Source organism: Hypanus sabinus, chromosome 24 (assembly GCF_030144855.1).
Source record: "Hypanus sabinus isolate sHypSab1 chromosome 24, sHypSab1.hap1, whole genome shotgun sequence".
Taxonomy (NCBI): domain Eukaryota; kingdom Metazoa; phylum Chordata; class Chondrichthyes; order Myliobatiformes; family Dasyatidae; genus Hypanus; species Hypanus sabinus.
Genome location: NC_082729.1, coordinates 35,312,916 through 35,331,699, shown reverse-complemented (window position 1 = coordinate 35,331,699; position 18,784 = coordinate 35,312,916). Strand labels below are relative to the sequence as shown.

At 45.8% G+C, this 18,784-nt stretch overlaps 1 protein-coding gene across 2 annotated transcripts; it reads right to left on the bottom strand.

Moving 5' to 3' along the window:
* Positions 1-1,017: 1,017 nt before the first annotated feature.
* Positions 1,018-17,830, bottom strand: LOC132380652 (class II histocompatibility antigen, B-L beta chain-like). Of its 2 annotated transcripts, XM_059949608.1 has the most exons (6): positions 17,533-17,830; positions 16,249-16,506; positions 13,564-13,845; positions 11,869-11,970; positions 7,309-7,389; positions 1,018-2,584 (listed from the first exon to the last, which is right to left on the bottom strand). In XM_059949608.1, exons 1-6 carry the CDS (start codon positions 17,678-17,680, stop codon positions 2,508-2,510), a joined length of 948 nt encoding a protein of 315 aa, XP_059805591.1. In that variant the 5' UTR covers positions 17,681-17,830; the 3' UTR covers positions 1,018-2,507. The 2 variants fall into 2 exon arrangements, with proteins under 2 accessions (XP_059805591.1, XP_059805592.1); XM_059949609.1 differs by lacking the exon at positions 7,309-7,389.
* Between the last annotated feature and the right edge of the window lie 954 nt (positions 17,831-18,784).

The window sequence follows — 18,784 nt, the reverse complement described above, 5'->3', positions numbered from 1 at the left end:
TTGGGGCTCAAATCCATACATCCCTCAAGATCGCTGCACAGGTTCATAGGGTGGTTAAGCAGGCCTATGGGATGCTAGGCTTCATTAACAGGGGGACTGAGTTCAAGAGTAGAGAGGTCATGTTGCAACTCTACAAATCTCCGGTGAGACCGCACTTAGAGTATTGTGTTCAGTTCTGGTCACCTCATTATAGGAAGGATGTGGAAGCTATGGAGAGGGTGCAGAGGAGATTTACCAGTTCGTTGCCTGGTTTGGAGAACAAGTCATATGAAGCAAGGTTAGCAGAGCTAGGACTTTTCTCTTCGGAGCGTAGAAGAATGAGAGGGGACTTGATAGAGGTCTACAAGATCATGAGAGGTATAGATAGGGTGGATAGTCAGTACCTGTTTCCCAGGGCACCAATAGCAAACACCAGAGGGCATATGTACAAAATTAAGGGAGGGAAGTTTAGGGGAGACATCAGGGGTAAGATTTTTACACAGAGGGTTGTGAGTGCCTGGAATGACTTGCCAGTGATGGTGGTGGAGGCTAAAACATTAGGGGTATTTAAGAACCTGTTGGACAGGCACATGGATGAAAGAAAAATGGTTATGGGGTAGTGTGGGTTTAGTACTTCTTTTTAAAGGATTATATGAGTCAGCACAACATGGAGGGCTGAAGGGCCTGTACCGCGCTGTAGTGTTCTATGGTTCTATGCTTTCTTCTTGCTGCTGCCATCATGAAGGTGGTACAGGATCCTCAGGATAACTTCACTTGCCCCATCATTGTAAATGCTGTCACAACCAATGGACTCATTTTCAAGAATTCTTCATCTCTTGTTCTTGATATTTATTGTTTATTTATTATCATTTCTTCCTTTTTGTATTTGGAGAGTTTGTCGTCTTTTGCACATTGGTTGTTCCCCCACGTCGGTGTGGTCATTCATTAATTCATGTATGGTTATTTTATGCCCGCAAAAGAAAAAATCCCAGGGTTGACATATGGCGTATATGTGCTTAGATGATAAATTTACTTTGGAATTTGATCTCTGTTGGATTTTCACGCACAACAGTTTACAGAGAATGGTAAGAAAAAGAAAAAAATATTCAGTGAGTGTCAGTTCTTTATGCGAAAATGCCTTGTCAGTGTGAGAGTTCAGAAGAGAATGACCATACTGTTTCAAGCGGACAGGAAGGTGACAGTAATTCAAATAGCCATGCATGACAGCGGTGGGGAGCAGAAGAGCATCTCTGAATGTACAGCATGTAGAACCTTGAAGAGGATTGTCTATAGCAGTAGAAGACCTCAAGTATACAAGTGACATCCAATAAAGTGGCCAATGAGTGTATTTTAGTTTTCTGAACTTGAATAATCTTGCTGCTGGATGACAAAGTGTATTGTTCAGATTTTATTTGGATCTACAAACATTCTTCATTCTTACAAGCATGTGCGGCAACAGAAAGATTTTGCTCAGAGGTTAATTTTACCTCAGGATGTAGGATTCAGCACCTCTTGATAACTTCTTTGCAGGCATTGACAACACTGGTCTCCAGCACTGCAGTTAAACATAAGCACAAGAGATGCTGGAAATCCAGAACACACACAAAATGATGGAGGAATTCTGCAGGTTAGGCAGCATCTGTGGAGGGAAATAAACCCTTGATGTTTCAGGCCGAGAGCCTTCATCAGGACTGGAAAGGAAGGGGAAGGAAAGGGAGGGGAGAGGAAGAAGCTGACAGGCCATAGGTGAGGTCAGAGAAAGGTGGTTGGGTGGGGGGGTGGGGTGAAGTGAGAAGCAGGGAGATGATAGGTGGAAAAGTAAACAGCTAAAGAAGGAGGAATCTGATAGGAGAGAATAGTTGACCGCAGAGGGAAGGGAAAGAGAAGGAGCACCAGAGGTAAGTAATGAGCAGGTGATAAGGGAAGAGGTAAGAGGGGAGCCAGATTGTGGAATATATGAGGAAAAGGTTGAGGAAACAATTTCCTGAAAGTAGAAGATCTAAATTTATGGTATCAGATTGGAGGCTACCCATAGAGAATATGAGGTGTTGCTCCTCCAACCTGAGTTTGACCTCATCGTGGGAGTAGAGGAAGTTGTGGGAGTGGGAATTATGATCATCATGTGCCATGTTGTAGGATGTGGATGATCATGGTCATAGGTTCTTGGCAAATTCTACAGAAGTGGTTTGCCATTGCTTTCTTCTGGTGAGTTGTTTTACAAAACGAGTGATTCCAACCATTATCAATACTCTCCAGAGATGGTCTGCCAGGCTGTTGTCAATTGTCAATGGTTGCAAAATCAGGATTTATGCACCTTCAGGCTAGCAGAGGGAAGGAGCACCTCACACCTTTAGTAGGGACGTATGTTGACTCTGCCGCGCAGGAATGGGAATAGGAAATCAAATTGAAATGGGTTAAACACAAGGTAAAGAGCAGGTGATTTCCAATGCATGCCGGGCGGACGAGAATGGAGACAGCAGTCACCAGGTATCCAAGCACCAGCAGTTTGTGAATTCGACAGTTCAGTTTCAAGCTTCAGAGGCAGACTTCGGCAACTGGTCAAGTTCAACATGCAGAAGGCGATCTTCACAGTGTAAGCAGATGTCTGAGAAAAAAAGAGAAGAGGGATGATGAAGATATGGACCGTGTAATAATTAAGGCAGCACCAGTCAACAACAGTATGTAACATTTCAGGATTTAATGCTACTGCTTTACAAGGGATTAGGCAGTCCGCACTTGGAGCATCGTGAGCAGTTTTGGACCTAAGCTAAGAATGGATGTACTGACAGTGGAGAGGTTCCAAAGGAGGTTCACGAGAATGATCCCAGAAATGAAAGGGTTAATGTATGACGAGCATTTGAATGCTCTGGGTCTATACTCACTACAGTTCAGAACAAGGGCGAGGAAATGTCATCAAAACCTACTAAATATTGAAAGGCCTGGGTAGAGTGGATGTGGAGAAGATGTTTCCTATAGTGGGGAGTCTAGGACCAGAGGGCTCAGACTCAGATTAGAAAGATGTCCTTTTAGAACAGAGATGAGGAGGAATTTCTTTAGCCAGGGGGTTGTGAATCTGCGGAATTCATTGCTACAGGTAGCTGTGGAGGAGAAGTTATAGGGTATATTTGAAGTTGAGCTTGATAAGTTCTTGATTAGTAAGGGTGTCAAAGATTATGGGGAGAAGGCAGGAGAATGGAGTTGAAAGGGATGATAAATCTGCCATGCTGGAATGGCAAAGTAGATATGATGGGCTGAATGGCCTAATTCTGCTCCAATGTCTAATGGTTATGTCCTCCTGACCCAGGTTCATGTGTGCATAGTGTGCCTTAGTTAGCTTTTCTGATGTTTACCAGATACAAAGTGGGGTGTATGAGATGTCCAGGAAGGGGTAGCACTGCTGGTGAAGAAACTTATCGTGTCCATTCTGGGGCAGCTCACTCACATTGGTCCGCGACTGACAACTCAGCTCTCACCTGTGGCTCCAAGAAGCTGTATAGGTGTGACAGCAGCCACACCCCAGTACATTGCTTCGATGGACCGGTTAAACCAGGTAAGGGTAGCTGGTGGCCTTATCCCACAGTGAGACAGGAAAATGCCCATGAGTGGATGAGGTCAACAGTGAGATTCAACGGCCACACTGCATGGAGAGGAAAGGGCATGGTCGTCTACTGTAACGAAGGAAGACCTCAATTATGACAACTACTCATACCACTGGTCCCGAACTTTCAAGTTTGAGAGAGTGGATCTGCCCCAGTGCAGCGGTTTTCCAATTTAAAACTCTCCTGCGCTGGTTTCAACTCATCGTCATATATGGCAGATATCGAATCAATCATCCAGACACAAGGCAAACAAGAGAAGATCTGCAGGTGCTGGAAATCCAAAGCAACACACACAAAATGCTGGAGGAACTCAGCAGGCCAGGCCATGTCTATGGAAAAGAGTAAACAGGTGATGTTTTGCGCCAAGACCCTTCGGCAGGACTGGAGAAGAAAAGACGAGGAGCAGAGTTCTGGGGTGTCCTGTGGAAGGGTTTCAGCCCAAAATGTTGACTCTTTTCCATAGATGCTGCCTGTCCTGATGAATTCCTCCAGCATTTTGTGTGTGCTGTCCGGATACACGGTATTACTGACACTGTTGAGGAGATTGCACAGCAAAGAATTTGCACTGACTCCAATATGCTGACTTAATGTAACTTTCCCCCATATCAAACAGGATTAATTGTTACTCTCGATGACATGGTTGTGCCCAGTGTAGTAGGTTGTTGTAAGTTACAACAGGACATTGGTAGAATACAGAGCTGGACCCAGAAACTGAAGTGATTCACATTGGAGGGTTGAGTTTGAAGGCAGAGTACAGGGTTAATGGCAGTATTCTTAGTATTGTGGAGGACGGAGGGACCTTTGGATCCATGTCCCCGGTAACTTCCAATTTGCCATGCAAGTTGAAATGGTGGTTAAGAAGGCATATGGTATGTTGGCTTTCATTAGTCGAGGGATTGAGTTCAAGAGCTGATATGTATTGTTGCAGCTCTATAAAACCCGGGTTGAACCACATTTGGAATAGTGTAACACACACAAAATGCTGGTGGAACACAGCAGGCCAGGCAGCATCTATAGGGAGAAGCACAGCCAACATTTTGGGCCAAGACCCTTCGTCAGGACTAATTGAAAGGAAAGATAGTAAGAGATTTGAAAGTAGGAGGGGGGAGGGGGGAAATGCGAAATGATAGGAGAAGACCGGAGCGGGTGGGGTGAAGCTGAGAGCTGGAAAGGTGATTGGCGGAAGTGATACAGAGCTGGAGAAGGGAAAGGATCATGGGACAGGAGGCCTAGGGAGAAAGAAAGGGGGAGGGGAGCACCAGAGGGAGATGGAGAACAGGCAGACTGATGGGCAGAGAGAGAGAGAGAGAAAGAAGGTGGGGGGGGGGGAAACTAAATATATCCTGGATGGGGTAAGAAGGGGAGGGGGGCATTAATGGAAGTTAGAGAAGACAATGTTCATGCCTTCAGGTTGCAGGCTACCCAGCCAGTATATAAGGTGTTGTTCCTCCAACCTGAGTGCGGCTTCATCTTGACAGTAGAGGAGGCCATGGATAGTGTGTTCAGTCCAGATCTCCTCCTATAGGAAGGAAGCTTCAGAGAGAGTGCAGAGGAGATTTACCAGGATGCTGCCGAGATTGTGGAGTGTGTCTTATGAGAATAGGTTGAGTGTGTCAGAGTGAAGGAGGATGAGAGGCAATTTGAAAAAGGTGTATGAGAGGCAATGATAGTCAGAGACTTTTTCCCAGGGCAGTAATGACTAATCTGAAGGGGCATAATTTAGGTGTTTGGAGGAAAGTGTAAGGGGTATCTCAGGTGTAAGTTTTCATTGTAAAACACAGAAAATGGTGAGTGTGAAGAATCCCCTGCCAGTTTTGGTGGTAGAAGCAGAACCATTAGGGATATTGAAAAGACTCTGAGGCATACAGATGAAAGGAAAATGTAGGGCTGTGCAGGAGGGAAGGGTTAGACCGATCTTAGAGTAGGTAATAAGAACAAACTACATCATTGTCTGGTATGGGCTACTGCACAGGATTGGAAAAAGCTCCAGGAAGCTGTGAACTCAGTCAGATCTATCGTGGGCACTAGCCTCCCCAGCGACCATCATTAAAGACCCCCATCACCCAGAACATGCCCTCATCTCATTGCTATCATCAGGGAGGAGGTACAGGAGCCTGAAGCACACACTCAATGATTCAGGAATAGCTTCTTCCCCTCTGCCATCCAATTTCTGAATGGACATTGAACCCTGAAAAACTACATCACTACTTTTTTTCCCCTCTTTTTACACCACTTATTTAATTTAATTACTTACTTTCTATAATTTACAGTTTTTTATTACTATGTACCGCAATGTACTGCTGCCGCAAAGACAAATCTGACAACGTATGCCGATGATATTAATCTTGATTCTGATAAATTTAGTTGGCCTGGATGAGTTGGGCCAAAAGACCCTGTTTCTACCAAAATCAGACCTAGGTTTAATATCATCGGCATATTTTGTGAAATTTGTCTTTGCTGCAACAGTAAAGTGCGATACATAATAACAGAAAAAATATGAACTACAGTAATAATATATATTAGATTATTAAAGAAGTAGTGCAAAAATAGTAGTAAAAAAGCAGTCTAATAAAAGAGACCAATAAAAGGTCTCTTACATAGACCTCTATTTTATATCACCCATGTTCCAATCTAAGAGTTTCTTAAATGCTCCTAATGTATCTGCCTCTACCACCAGTTCTGGCAGCACATTCCACGCAGCCATCACCATCTGTGTAAAATCACAAACCTCTGATACCCTCTACTATACTTACTTTTAATCACCTGAAAATTATGCCCCCATTCCCACCCTGGGACTTGCCCAGTTCCTCCAGCACTTGGCTCAAGATTTCCAGCATCTACAGAATCTCGTATACTTACGGGCGATATACCCCGATGGTCAGTAAGGTATCAAGTCAACATCTTCACTCGGGATGGCACAAGTGTGGATTAAGCTTCCAGTGGAGGTGGTGATTGCAGGTTTGATTTCAACATTTAAGAGAAGTTTGGGTGAGTACTTTGATGGGGCTGGTGTGGAGTGCTATGTTCCGGTTGAGGGTCAATGGGAGTAGGCAATTTAAATGCTTTTTGGTATGAAATTGATGAGCCAAAGGGCCAGTTTCTGTGCTGTGATGCTCTCACACTCTACAGCTATCACTGTTGATTTGTGTTTAGAGAAACAGCACAGTAAGAAGCCCTTCAGGTCTGAAGAGCCTACGCCAACCAATCACACCCACAACAGCAATTAACCTTCTAGGAATTTCTTCAGCCAGAAGGTGGTGAATCTGTGTAATTCATTGCCACAGACAGCTGTGGAGGACAAGCCATATTTAAAGTGGAGGTTGAAAGGTTCTTGATTAGCAAGGGCTTCAAATATTTTGGGGAGAAGGCAGGAGAATGGAGAGAGGGATAATAAACCAGCCATGATGGAATGGCAGAGCAGACTCGATGGGCTGTTTTCTGCCCCAATGTCTTATGGCATTTGGAATGTGGGAGGAAACCCATACGGTCAGGAGGAGACTGTACAAAATTCCTTACAGGCAGCAGTGGGAATTGAACCCAGGTTGCTGGTAATGCTACCGTGCTACCCATTCTTAAGGTTGTGTGTGCTCGGGTGATTAACATGTGATCAACAGTGTGCTGCCCGCAGGTGACTGAAATGAAAGGGGCAAGTGTTTTCTTCAAGGAAGGCCCTGTGGAGACTCCACACTAGTTAATGGCAATATGCATCTTCAGTTGAAGAAGGTATTACCTGGGCATTTAACAGAGGTTCTTGCATTTGAAAATATGAAGTCTTGAATCCACTTTATCCCACATTGAGAGCCATGATGAGCTGGAGAGAAATAATCAATGCTATTATGGGTTTATTGAGAAGAAAATTGAATCTCAGGGTTGGTTATGGCGACATATATGTACTTTGATGATAAATTCACTTTGAACTCTGATAAGCATGGTGAAGTCACTGAGGTGTCTGCAAGGGAATGCTGTTGAGGGACACACTGCAGTTCGGGGCATGCAAAGGCAGTATGGGGAAAGACTGCAATCTAAAGTCTGCTGGAATGGGACACTTTGAAAGCACCGAGACATGGTCCAGCAAGATAGTTAAAGAAGGAAGTTCATCATAAATGGTAACTGTCGGTCTTACTATTGACACACGGATTCTCAAGAAATGAATTAAATGCAACACTTGGGGTTAAATCAAAGGCGTTGATGAATCAGCAGATAGGAGCGAGATTAAAAATCTGGTTGAATGCTGCTATACCAGCAACCTCTCATTCAAATTCAGCAAAATCAAAGAACTGATTATTGATCCAGGAGGAGGAAATCAGAGGTCCATGAGCCTGTCCTCATTGGGGGATCAGTGGTGGAGAGGGTCAGTAACTTCTCAATTCCTTGGCATTACCTTATCAGAGAATCTGTGCTGGAACCAGCAGATTGTGTTGTCAAAAAGAAAGGACTGCAGCATTTCTAATTTTTTAGAAGTTTTAGAAGTTTTAGAAGTCATCAAAAACTTTGAGAATCCTCTATAAAAATGGAGAAGTCCACAGGAAGTGGTTGGCACAGCTCAGTCCATCACAGGTAAAGCCTTCCCCACCACTGAGAACATTTATAAGGAGTGCTGCTGTTGGCCGTGAAGGAATTAAATTATGGAATAAAACATTGAACTTGAATGCGTCAAGGATAGTGGAAGTTCTTGCCATGTGCTTGAAGGAATAGAGGTTGCTATTTTGTGAAGCTCCTCTGTAACCTCCATTTTGTGAACAGTTTGATGAACTGATTCTTTCTGTGGGATATCTTAATCAGAGCAATTGAATGCGGACACAAGGAGTTTCCGCTATTGAACTCAGATAATAGGTAGATTATGTATTGTGTACGATGGCATTCTTGCAGAAGTAATCTGAGACGAGATTTACAAGGATGTTGCCTGGATTGGGAGCATGCCTTTTGAGAATAGGTTGAGTGAATTCGGCCTTTTTTCCTAGGAGCGACGGAGAATGAGAGGTGGCCTGATAGAGGTGTAGAAGATGATGAGAGGCATTGATTGTGCGGATAGTCAGAGGCTTTTTCCCAGGTCTGGAGTGGCTTGCACGAGAGGGCACAGTTTTAAGTTGCTTGGAAGATAGGTACGGAGGAGATGTTAGGGGTAAGTTTTTTTTCCATAGCGAGTGGTGATTGTGTGGAATGGGCTGCCGGTGACGGTGGTGGAGGCAGATACGATAGTGTCTTTTAAGAGACTCCTGGACAGGTATATGGAGCTCAGAAAAATAGAGGGCTACGGGTAACCCTAGGTCATTTCTAAGGTAAGGACATGTTTGCATAACTTTGCAGGCCAAAGGGCCTGTATTGTGTTGTAGGTTTTCTATGTTTCTAATCTTTACCCAGTTTCTGGGTGAACTGGTTTGAACCAGAGTTGAAGAAAACAAATGAAGTTGCCTAAGGCATGGTGTTGTGTAGCCCTTGTACTACATCCGTTATAGGCCAGTCAGAAGACCTCGAGCCAAGACAGGAGTGCATTATTTGAACTGACAAGGAAAACTATAAGACTTAAGAGCTTCAAATGCAAAATGGTGAGAACTCTGGAGACTAACCATCACAATGAGGAATCACCATTCCAGGGGCTGGGAGCGGAAAGGATCTGATGTCAGGCCAATGGGAAATCCTCTATATAGGTATTATAAATTGGAAAAGTGGTCTGAGTGGGTATTGGTATAGAGGGAACAACAGAATTCATATTTTAAGTTTGTGCAGAGACAATAAAGTGCGAGCTTTGATTAATCAAGAGTTGTGTAGTGAGTTTCCTAACCTAGATCAGTTGATGAAGACCTAGGAAAGCAGCATCCATCATCATGGACCTCAACCATCCAGGCCATGCTCTCTTCTAATTACTACTACTGGGCAGGAGGTACAGGAGTCTCAAGGCCCACATGACCATCAGGAACAGTCATTACCGCCCAACCGTCAGGCTGCTGAATCAATTGTTGATAAATTTTTTTTTGAGATACAGCATGGACTAAGCCCTGCTGGCCCTTTGAGCCGCATTGCCCAGCAATCCTTCGATTTAATCCTAGCCTTATCATGGGATTAACAATGACCCATTAACCTCCAAACTGTACATCCTTTGGACTGTGGAAGGAAACCAGAGCACCCGGACAAAACCCAGACACTCATGAGGAGAACGTACAAATTCCTTACAGGCAATGATGGGAATTGAACCCAGGTCGTCTTTACTGTAGAGCGTGGGGCAGCAGTCCACACCATTGTTTTATTTAGGGACGTAATTGAACTGATTTCACACCTACAGACTCACCTTCAAGGACTGTGCAGCTCATTCTCAGTATTATTTATGTTTTTATTTGCACAATTTGTCTTTTGCACATTGGTTGTCGATCAATGTTTATGTGTAGTTTTCATAAATTTGATTGTAATTATTTTCCTGTAAATACCCGCAAGAAGATGAATCTCAAGGCGATATTTGGTGGCATATATGTACTTTGATGATATATTTAAATCACAAGGCATGGAAGCAGAATTAGGCCATTTGGCCTATCGAGTCTGCTCTGGCCATTCCATTGCAGCTGATTTATTGTCAATCTCAACCCCATTCTCCTGCCTTCTCCCCATGATCTTTGATGCCCTTACTAAACTTTAACAGATTTTAATTTTACAACTTGTAATAAAAATTACAAATTTACTCTGACTTTGGTGGTTACACTGCTCAGGAGAGGCCACTGACCAGGGGAACGGTTCTTTCAGACACTCCCAATTCACATGAGGGTTCCAAGAACAGTTGGTAACCCGACTGATGGCTGAAATATCAGAAGTTACACTGTGAGGTTAATTAGCTACAGGTTAGTGCAGATCAGAAGCAAGCTTAATATTACTGACCTACACTCAATGTCCACTTGATTAGGTACACCTCCTCATTAATAGAAACACCTAATCAGCCAATCATGTGGCAGAAACTCAATGCATGGCATAGTCAAGAGGTGCATTTGTTGTTTAGACCGAGCATCAGAAAGGGGAAGAAATGTGATCTACATGGCTTTGACTGTGAAATGATTGTTGGTGCCAGATGGGGTGGTTTGAGTATCTCAGTTGGGGCTGATCTCCTGGGATTTTTACATACAAGTCTCCAGAGTTCATAGAGAATGGTGAGAGGAACAAAAGTGGAGTGGCAGTTCTGAGGGTGAAAACAATTTGTTAATGGGAGAGGTGAGAGGAGAACAGCCAGACTGGTTCAAGCTGACAGGAAGGTGACAGTAACTCAAATAACCACTCGTTACAACAGTGGTGTTCAGAAGAGCAAATCTGAATAAACAACATGTCGAACTTTGAAATTGATGGGCTGCAGCAGAAGACCATGAACATACACACAGTGGCCACTTTATTACTGGTGTATGAGAAACATAATAAAGTGGTCACTGAGGCTCCACTTCTTGCCTGTTCACCTGTCTGCCAAAATGGTCTTAAACATTGCTATCATACCTGGTTCCAGCACCTCCCCTGGTGCCCCAGGTGCCGACCGCTGTCTGTGCAGAACAGTTCTCCTCACAAATCTCCATGAACCTTTCCTCTCTCACCATGAATCTGCATCATTGAACATTTGATAAACACAAGGGGTTCTGCAGATGCTGGAAATCCAGAGCCACTCACACAGAATGCTGGAGGAGCTCAGCAGGTGAGGCAGCAATGATGGAGGGGAATAAACAGTCAAAGCTTCAGGTCAAGAACCTTCCTCAGGACTGGAGTGGAAGGGGGCAGAAGTAAGAATAAGGCAGGAGGAGGGAAAGGAATACATGCTGGGAGATGACAGTGAGTTGCATCGATCTCTCTGATTTCTGGTAATTCCTTTCCCCTTCCCATCCTATCTTTATCCATTCCCCATTCTGGCTACCCATTACCCCTTCACCTCCTTACTGCCCAGCGCCTCCCTATGGTGTCCCTTTCTCCCAAGGTTCCACTCTCCTGATGGGAATGTCTCTCATGTGTAGGTGTTGTGGGGGGGGGGGAGTTTAATTGGAGCTAATGGGAATGTTGGAAGAACAAAGTTGGATAAATAAAAATGGATATTTGATGGTCAGTGTGAACCAGGGGTCTGTTTCCGTCTTGAATTACTCCTTGTTCTCTGGCCTGCCCTTATGTTCTACCACACTTGGTGTAGATTTTGGTGTGATAACCCATGCTGAATCACTGGGTCTCAGATGACCAGATTGGGTATTTGGCCAACTGGGTATCTGTGGCTTTTTTTAAATGAAGGGTTGGAAGAAAAAGTGATCCCCAGTCTGATGAGTACGTACAAAAATATTCCTACCTTTCCACCTGATTATTCCTCCAGCCACTGCAATCAGAATGCCAATTATTCCAGCGATTATTCCAATTACATATCCGTAGACTGGATAGGTATTCCTGGGATCTAGGAAAATCAGTAAAAGTGGGGTCAGAACATATTACAGCAGAGAGCAGTTTGGCCATGGTTGTTGGTCAGAAGATACAAGAGCAGAGAGCAGTTTGGCCATAATTAGTTTGAAGATATTACAGCAGAGAGCAAATAGACCACAGTTGGTCAGAAGATATTTTAGCAGAGAGCAGTTTGGCTACCTGTTGGCCAGAAGATATTACAGCTGTGAGCAGACAGGCCACAGTTGTTCATACTTTATTGTCTTCACTAGACCTCTGTGGTCTTGGTCCAGTACAACAACAGAGAATGGCCCCCTTTCGAAGAAGAATGTGCTGGGTTTGAACCCAGGTCACTGGCAGTTAAAGTATTATGCTACATGCCAGTTAGACTGCTGGAATGTGCCAGTTGTCTTATGACAAAGGGTCAGACAGGCTGGGCTCATATCCACTGGGGTCAGAAGTGTGTTAATTGGCTTATTATGATACACTGAAGTAGAGTAAAAAGTATTTGTGAGCATGATATCCAAACCATCATTCCATACATACAAGGTAGTACAAAAGCAAAGTACTTGGGAGAACTCGTGGAGGGTTCCCTAAATCAAACAGCCTCAAGGAGAAGCAGCTTAAAGATGAGGCATGGGCCAATGATCGACTCCATTTCGCAGATTAAAGTGTCAGGGAAGATTGAATCCGAGGTGACTACTCGCCATTTGATTGTAGGGACAGACTTCCCTGCTGTCAGAGAAGTCTGTGTGGTGCCTTTCACTTACTGTTGTTGGAGGGTAGGCCTCTGTGTTTGAGTAGACTATGCAGTGTGTTGGACTATGGATTTTTTCAGTCTTACGTTTTTTTATATTCTGTGTTTTTGCCTGTTCTTTCGCTTGTTGTTGCATGGCATGTTTTATTAGTTTTCTGCTCGAGGGGAGGGGGTTTGGGGCTTGAGGTTTTTGTTAGTTTTTTTACGTAAGGGAGCGGGGGTTTGGTGGGGGTTGATGGTCTTGTTAAGTTTTGATTTTCTTTGTGCAGTGGGGGCGGGGTTTGATGTTTATCTTTGAACGGCTTCCGTGGTTTTCTTTGTCTCGTGGCTATCTGGAGAAGATGAATCTCAGAGTTGTACACTGAATACATAATTTGATAGTAAATGAACCTTTGAACGATTGTTGATGCCTGACGGGGTGGTTTGAGTATCTCAGAAATTATTGAGCTCTGGGATTTTCAGGTACAAGTCTCTGGAGTTTAAAGTGAATAGTGTGAAAAACAAACAAACAAAAATCATCTACTGAGTGGCAGATGTGGGCAAAACTGCCTTGTTAGTGAGATTTCAGAGGAGAACGGCCAGACTGGTTCAAGCTAACAGGAACACAATAGTAACTCAAAGAACCGCTGTTACAATGGTAGTGTGCAGAAGAGCATCACTGAATGTTTAGAACCTCAAAGTGGATGGGCTAAAGCAGAAAAAGTCCATAAACATGACTCAGTGGGCACTTTATTATGTAGAGGAGGTGTCTAATAAAGTGGCCACTGAGTGTATAATACGGTGTTGGACAGAGTGTGAACCAGATTGTCACCAGTACACTGAACCTCAAATTATTCAGACTCTAAGCCTTACCCCAAACTACATGCAGCTTGTCAGGGATGCTCAAATGCTTGATTTCACAAGTATAAGTGTCACCCTTCCCAGGGTCAATTTCGACCTGTAGCTGGACTTGGAACGTCCCATCCTGGTTGGGTAAAATTTTTGTCATTTGCACTTCCTGGTCGATCGCCATACCATTTCGCAGCCATGTTGTGTGGATATCCCTGGGATAAAATCCACACACTTGGCAACTCAGGACCAAGGAATTCTTTCTGTTCTTCAGGGGTCTTGAGGTTATTGTGATAGTCGGCTTCGCTGCAGTGGACAGAAACACATTGAAGCTGATCAGAAAAAGTAAAGAGCAATAGAATTTAAAAGTTCAAAGTATGTTTATTATTAAAGCATGAATACATTTTACAACATTGAGATTCCATCATGACAGAATTGTGGAACAGACACGATGGGTCGAATGGCCTAATCCTGCTCCTATATTTATTCACCTCCCTAGATGCTGCCTGGCCTGCTGAATTCTTGTGTGCATGTGCGTGCCTGTGCATTTCTTTGCATTGCCACCATCTGCAGAATCTTTTGTGTTTAGAAACGGTCGCTGGTCATCTGCCTCCGACCAGGGGCATGGTTCTTTCAGTTACTCCCAGGTCACATGAAAGTTTCAAGAACTGTTGGTAACCCAAGGTTTCCATAAGGTGGAAATACTTAGAAATGAAAATTTGCATGGTAAGGTTAATTAGCTACAGGTTAGTGCAGATCCAAATCAGGTTTAATATCAATGACATACACTCAGTGTCCACTTTATTAGGTACACCTGCTCGTTAGTATAAACCTCTAATCAGCCAATCATGTGGCAGCAACTCAATGCATAAAAGCATGCAGACATTGTCAAGAGGTTCAGTTGTTGTTCAGACCAAACATCAGAATGGGGAAGAAATGCAATCTAATTGACTTTGACCTTGGACCAGATGGGGTGGTTTGAGTATCTCAGAAACTGCTGATCTCTTGGGACTTTCAAACACAACAGTCTCTCGAGTTCACAGAGAAAAAGACATCCAGTGAGCGGCAGCTTTGTGGGCAAAAACGCCTCGTTCATGAGTGAAGTCAGGGGAGGATGGCCAGACTGGTTCAAGCTGACGGGAAGGGGACAGTAATTCAAATCACCACATGTTACAACAGAGGCGTGCAGAAGAACATCTCTGAACGTACAACATGTCAAAGTGAATGAGGCTACAGCAGTGATTCCCAGGGAGGCTTTTCTTGAATCATTGAGTGTGTGCCTTCAGGCTCCTGTACCTCCTCCCTGATGGCAGCAATGAGAAGAGGGCATGTCCTGAGTGGTGGGGGTCCTTAATGATGGACGCTGCCTTTTTGAGGCATCACTCCCTGAAGATTCCTGAATGCTAAGGAGGCTAGTGCCCAGGATGCAACTGACTGAGTTCAGAACCTTCTGCAGCTTCTTTCAACCCTTTGAAGTATCTACACCCCTCCCCCTGTGCAGCCAGTTATACCTACACAATTTCAGCACCTAAGTTACAGAGAAAGGTTGAACAAGTTAGGTCTTTATTCTATGGAGCGTAGAAAGTTGAGGGGGGACTTGATAGAGGTATTTAAAATTATGAGGGGGATAGATAGAGTTGACGTGGATAGCCTTTTTCCATTGAGAGTAGGGGAGATTCAAACAAGAAGACATGAGTTGAGAGTTGAGCAAAAGTTTAAGGGTAACACAAGGGGGAACTTCTTTACTCAGAGAGTGGTAGCTACATGGAACGAGTTTCCAGTAGAAGTGGTAGAGGCAGGTTTGATATTGTCATTTAAAAAAAAATTGGATAGGTATATGGACAGGAAAGGAATGGAGGGTTATGGGCTGAGTGCAGGTCGGTGGGACTAGGTAAGAGTAAACGTTCGGCACGGACTAGAAGGGCCGAGATGGCCTGTTTCCGTGCTATAATTGTTGTATGGTTATATCTGTAGAAATTTGCATGCATCTTTGACACACCAAATCTCCTCAAACTCCTAATGACATAAAGCCGTTGTCGTGCCTTTTTTGTAACTGCCTCGATATGTAGGGCCCAGGATAGATCCTCAGAGATATTGACGCCTAACAGTTGAAATTGCTCACTCCCTCCACTTCTGATCCCTCTTTGAGGACTGGTGTGTGTGTTCCCTTGTTTTGCCCTCTCTATCAGCCTAAGCCACACAGCCTGCTTGAACATCGCTTTGAAAACAAAACTTTAATCCCACTTCCCATTCCCATACCATGGCCTCCTCTTCTGTCAGGATGAGGCCGCACTCACATTGGAGGAATAACATATTCCGCCCGGGTAAAACATCGATATCTTGAATTTCCAGTAATGTCCCCCCCACTTTATCATTCCCCATTCCCTTTTCCCTCTCTCACCTTACCTACACATCACCTCTGACTGGTGCTTTACCCCTTTCTTTCTTCCATGCCCTTCTGTCCTCTCCCATCAGATTCTTCCTTCTCCAGCCCTGTACCCCTTTTCCCAATCAACTTCCCGGCTCCTTACTTCACCCCTCTCCTCCTTCTAACTCTGACTCCTCATCTTTGTTTCTCCAGTCCCAAAACGTCGACTCTACTCTTTTCCATAGATGCTGCTCGGCCTGCTGAGCAACTCCAGCACTTTGTGTGTGTTGCCTGGATCTCCGTCATCTGCAGGTTTTTTTTTGGTGTGAAAATAAACTTACCAGTCAGAGCTTGAAGATTCTGGTGAATTATCTCCATGGCAAAAGGCATGTCATTAACAAAGTTGTTAACGTTTTTGATAAGCTTTGCATCGGAGTTCAGCTCTTTCACGTAAGACTTTACAAGTGGATCGATGGCCACAAACTTTTCTGTGGTATAATTAAAGTGAACAGTGTCTTTGCCGTTGTAAGCAAACTTCAGGGCAGGCATTGAGAACTCCGGACCTTTACCAGAGAAAGTCACTTGAATGATGCGCATTCCTGGCAAGCAAATAATAATCGGTCCATTAGCGATTTGTGAGAGTGAAATGGCTCATTTTAAAACTTTAAGATTAATCGAACTGAAACAACAGATCTGTCTGTCCCTTCTGTGGATACACGCCATTCTGTTGGCAAAACGGTGCCATTCCTCCAGAGCCACCTATCCCTCCCACTGTAAAACTCAACAACCTCACTCTCTGCACCCACCTCTTCCTCAGTTCGATGCCTACATCCCCACCCACCTCTTCGCCCAAACCCCTCCTCGCCATTGAAATGCCTCTCCACAGACATCTCTCCTCACTGTCCACACCAGCCTCTCTCCCTACCCGCTCTCAGTGACCTCTTCCTTCCCTCCCCAAACATCCTTGGTGGCCCCTCCCCTCCCAATCTCAGTGTCCTCTCTCCTACCCACTCGCTGCATCCACACATCTCCACTCCTCAGCCTTCTGTCCCACCCATAGCACCCCTCTCCCTCCTTACACACCTTTGGCACCCAATTTCCTCCCCCACACACTCATCCCCAATGCCCCCTCCCCTTCCACCACCCCCTCAATGATACTCAATCCACCTCCACTCCCTCCCTACCTGCTCTCTGCCTGAGTGTGTCCTTCCCTTCCCATGCCCATTTGGTGCCTTCTCCACTCCCCACGTTCCTTTGGAACCCCCTCCCCTCCCCTGGTGCCCTCTCCACTACCCTCCATTGCCACCCCCTCCTCTCCACCTTCCATTGGTACCTTCCCCTCAGCTCTCCACCCTCCTTTAGTATTCACTCCCCACCCTGCCTCAATGTCACTTCCCTCTCCTCCCCAACCTTTCTCGATGCCCACTTCCCACCCTCCATTGGTGCCCATTCTCCTCCCCTCTTAACCCGCCCTCAGTTCCTCTCCCTACACTCCCTTGGTGCCCTTCCCCTCCCCTCCCTAGTTGCCCCCTTCCCTCTCTTGCCCACCCTTCCTCAGTTTCCACCCATCTTCTACCTCCCTAGTGCCCCCTCCCCGGCGCCTCCCCTTGCGCCGCGCTCCTCACCCAGGGCAGTGGAGCCGTTGAGGAGCAGGAGGAGGAAGGCGGCGAGCAAACAGGGAGAGCGGCGTCGCCTCGCACCGGCTGGCGGTTCCTGGGCCAGCGGGAGGAGCAGCTGGCTCACGGTTCGCGGAGACGGCATCATTGCTCCCATCCCTTCCGCCGAGGACCGAGGAACAGCCCGTCACACAGCCTCTCCGCGCGTAACTGGTCGCCAGCCGGCAGGTCCCGTAGCGGAGGCGATCGCTGGAGAAGTTTCCCTCGCTGTGTGGGCGGCCGCTGCCACTGGCGAGGCGGGGCGGGGGAACGCCTTCTATTCGCTTCTGGCACTTTATTCTGAACAAGACTCAACAACTATAGATGAGAGGTGACTGGGATACCAGGTGAGAGGAGCATGGATGGGGGGCGGGTAATAACAGGTGAGGGGGAAGTGGGTGGGTGGGATACCAGGTGAGGGGAGGTGGGTGTGTGAGGTGCCAGGTGAGGGGAGGTGGGTGTGAGAGGTGCCAGGTGAGGGGAGGTGGGTGTGTGAGGTGCCAGGTGAGGGGAGGTGGGTGTGTGAGGTGCCAGGTGAGGGGAGGTGGGACTCCAGGTGAGGGGGAGGTAGCTGTGTGGGTGGGATACCAGGTGAGAAGGGAGCTGGGGAGGGTGTAGTACCAGGTAAGGGTGTAGTACCAGGTGAGGGGGAGGTGGAATGGGGGAAAGCAGGTGAAGGAGAAGGTGAGTGCATATGGGATACCAGGTGAGCAATAAGGTGGGTGGTAGGGGCAGGAAGGATACCAGGTGAGAGGGACGGTGTTTGTGTGTGTGTGGGGGTGGGTGGAGGGGGCTACCAGGTAAGAGGGGATAGCAGGTGAGGTGGTTGGTAGTCATGGGGGTATGCCAGATGAGGGGGAAGGTGTGAGGTTGGTCCATTTTCCATTCCTGTCAGATTCCTTCTTCTTCAGCCTTAACCTCTTCCACCAATCACCTTCCAGCTTCTTATCTCAAAACCTCAACCCCCACCCACCTTCCCCCTCTCCCCGTCTCACCTATCACCTGCAAGCAATTACACCTTTCCCTCCTCCCACCTTCTTATTCTGGCTTCTCCCCCACCCTCCACCTTCCTTTCCAGTCTTGATGAAGTATTGATTGTCCATTTCCCTCTCCAGACCTTGCCTGACCTGATGGGTTCCTCTGGCATTTTGTGTGTGCGTTACATTTATGTAGCATCTTTGAAGACATTCCATGTTAATTAAATGTGTCATCAAACGCTCGG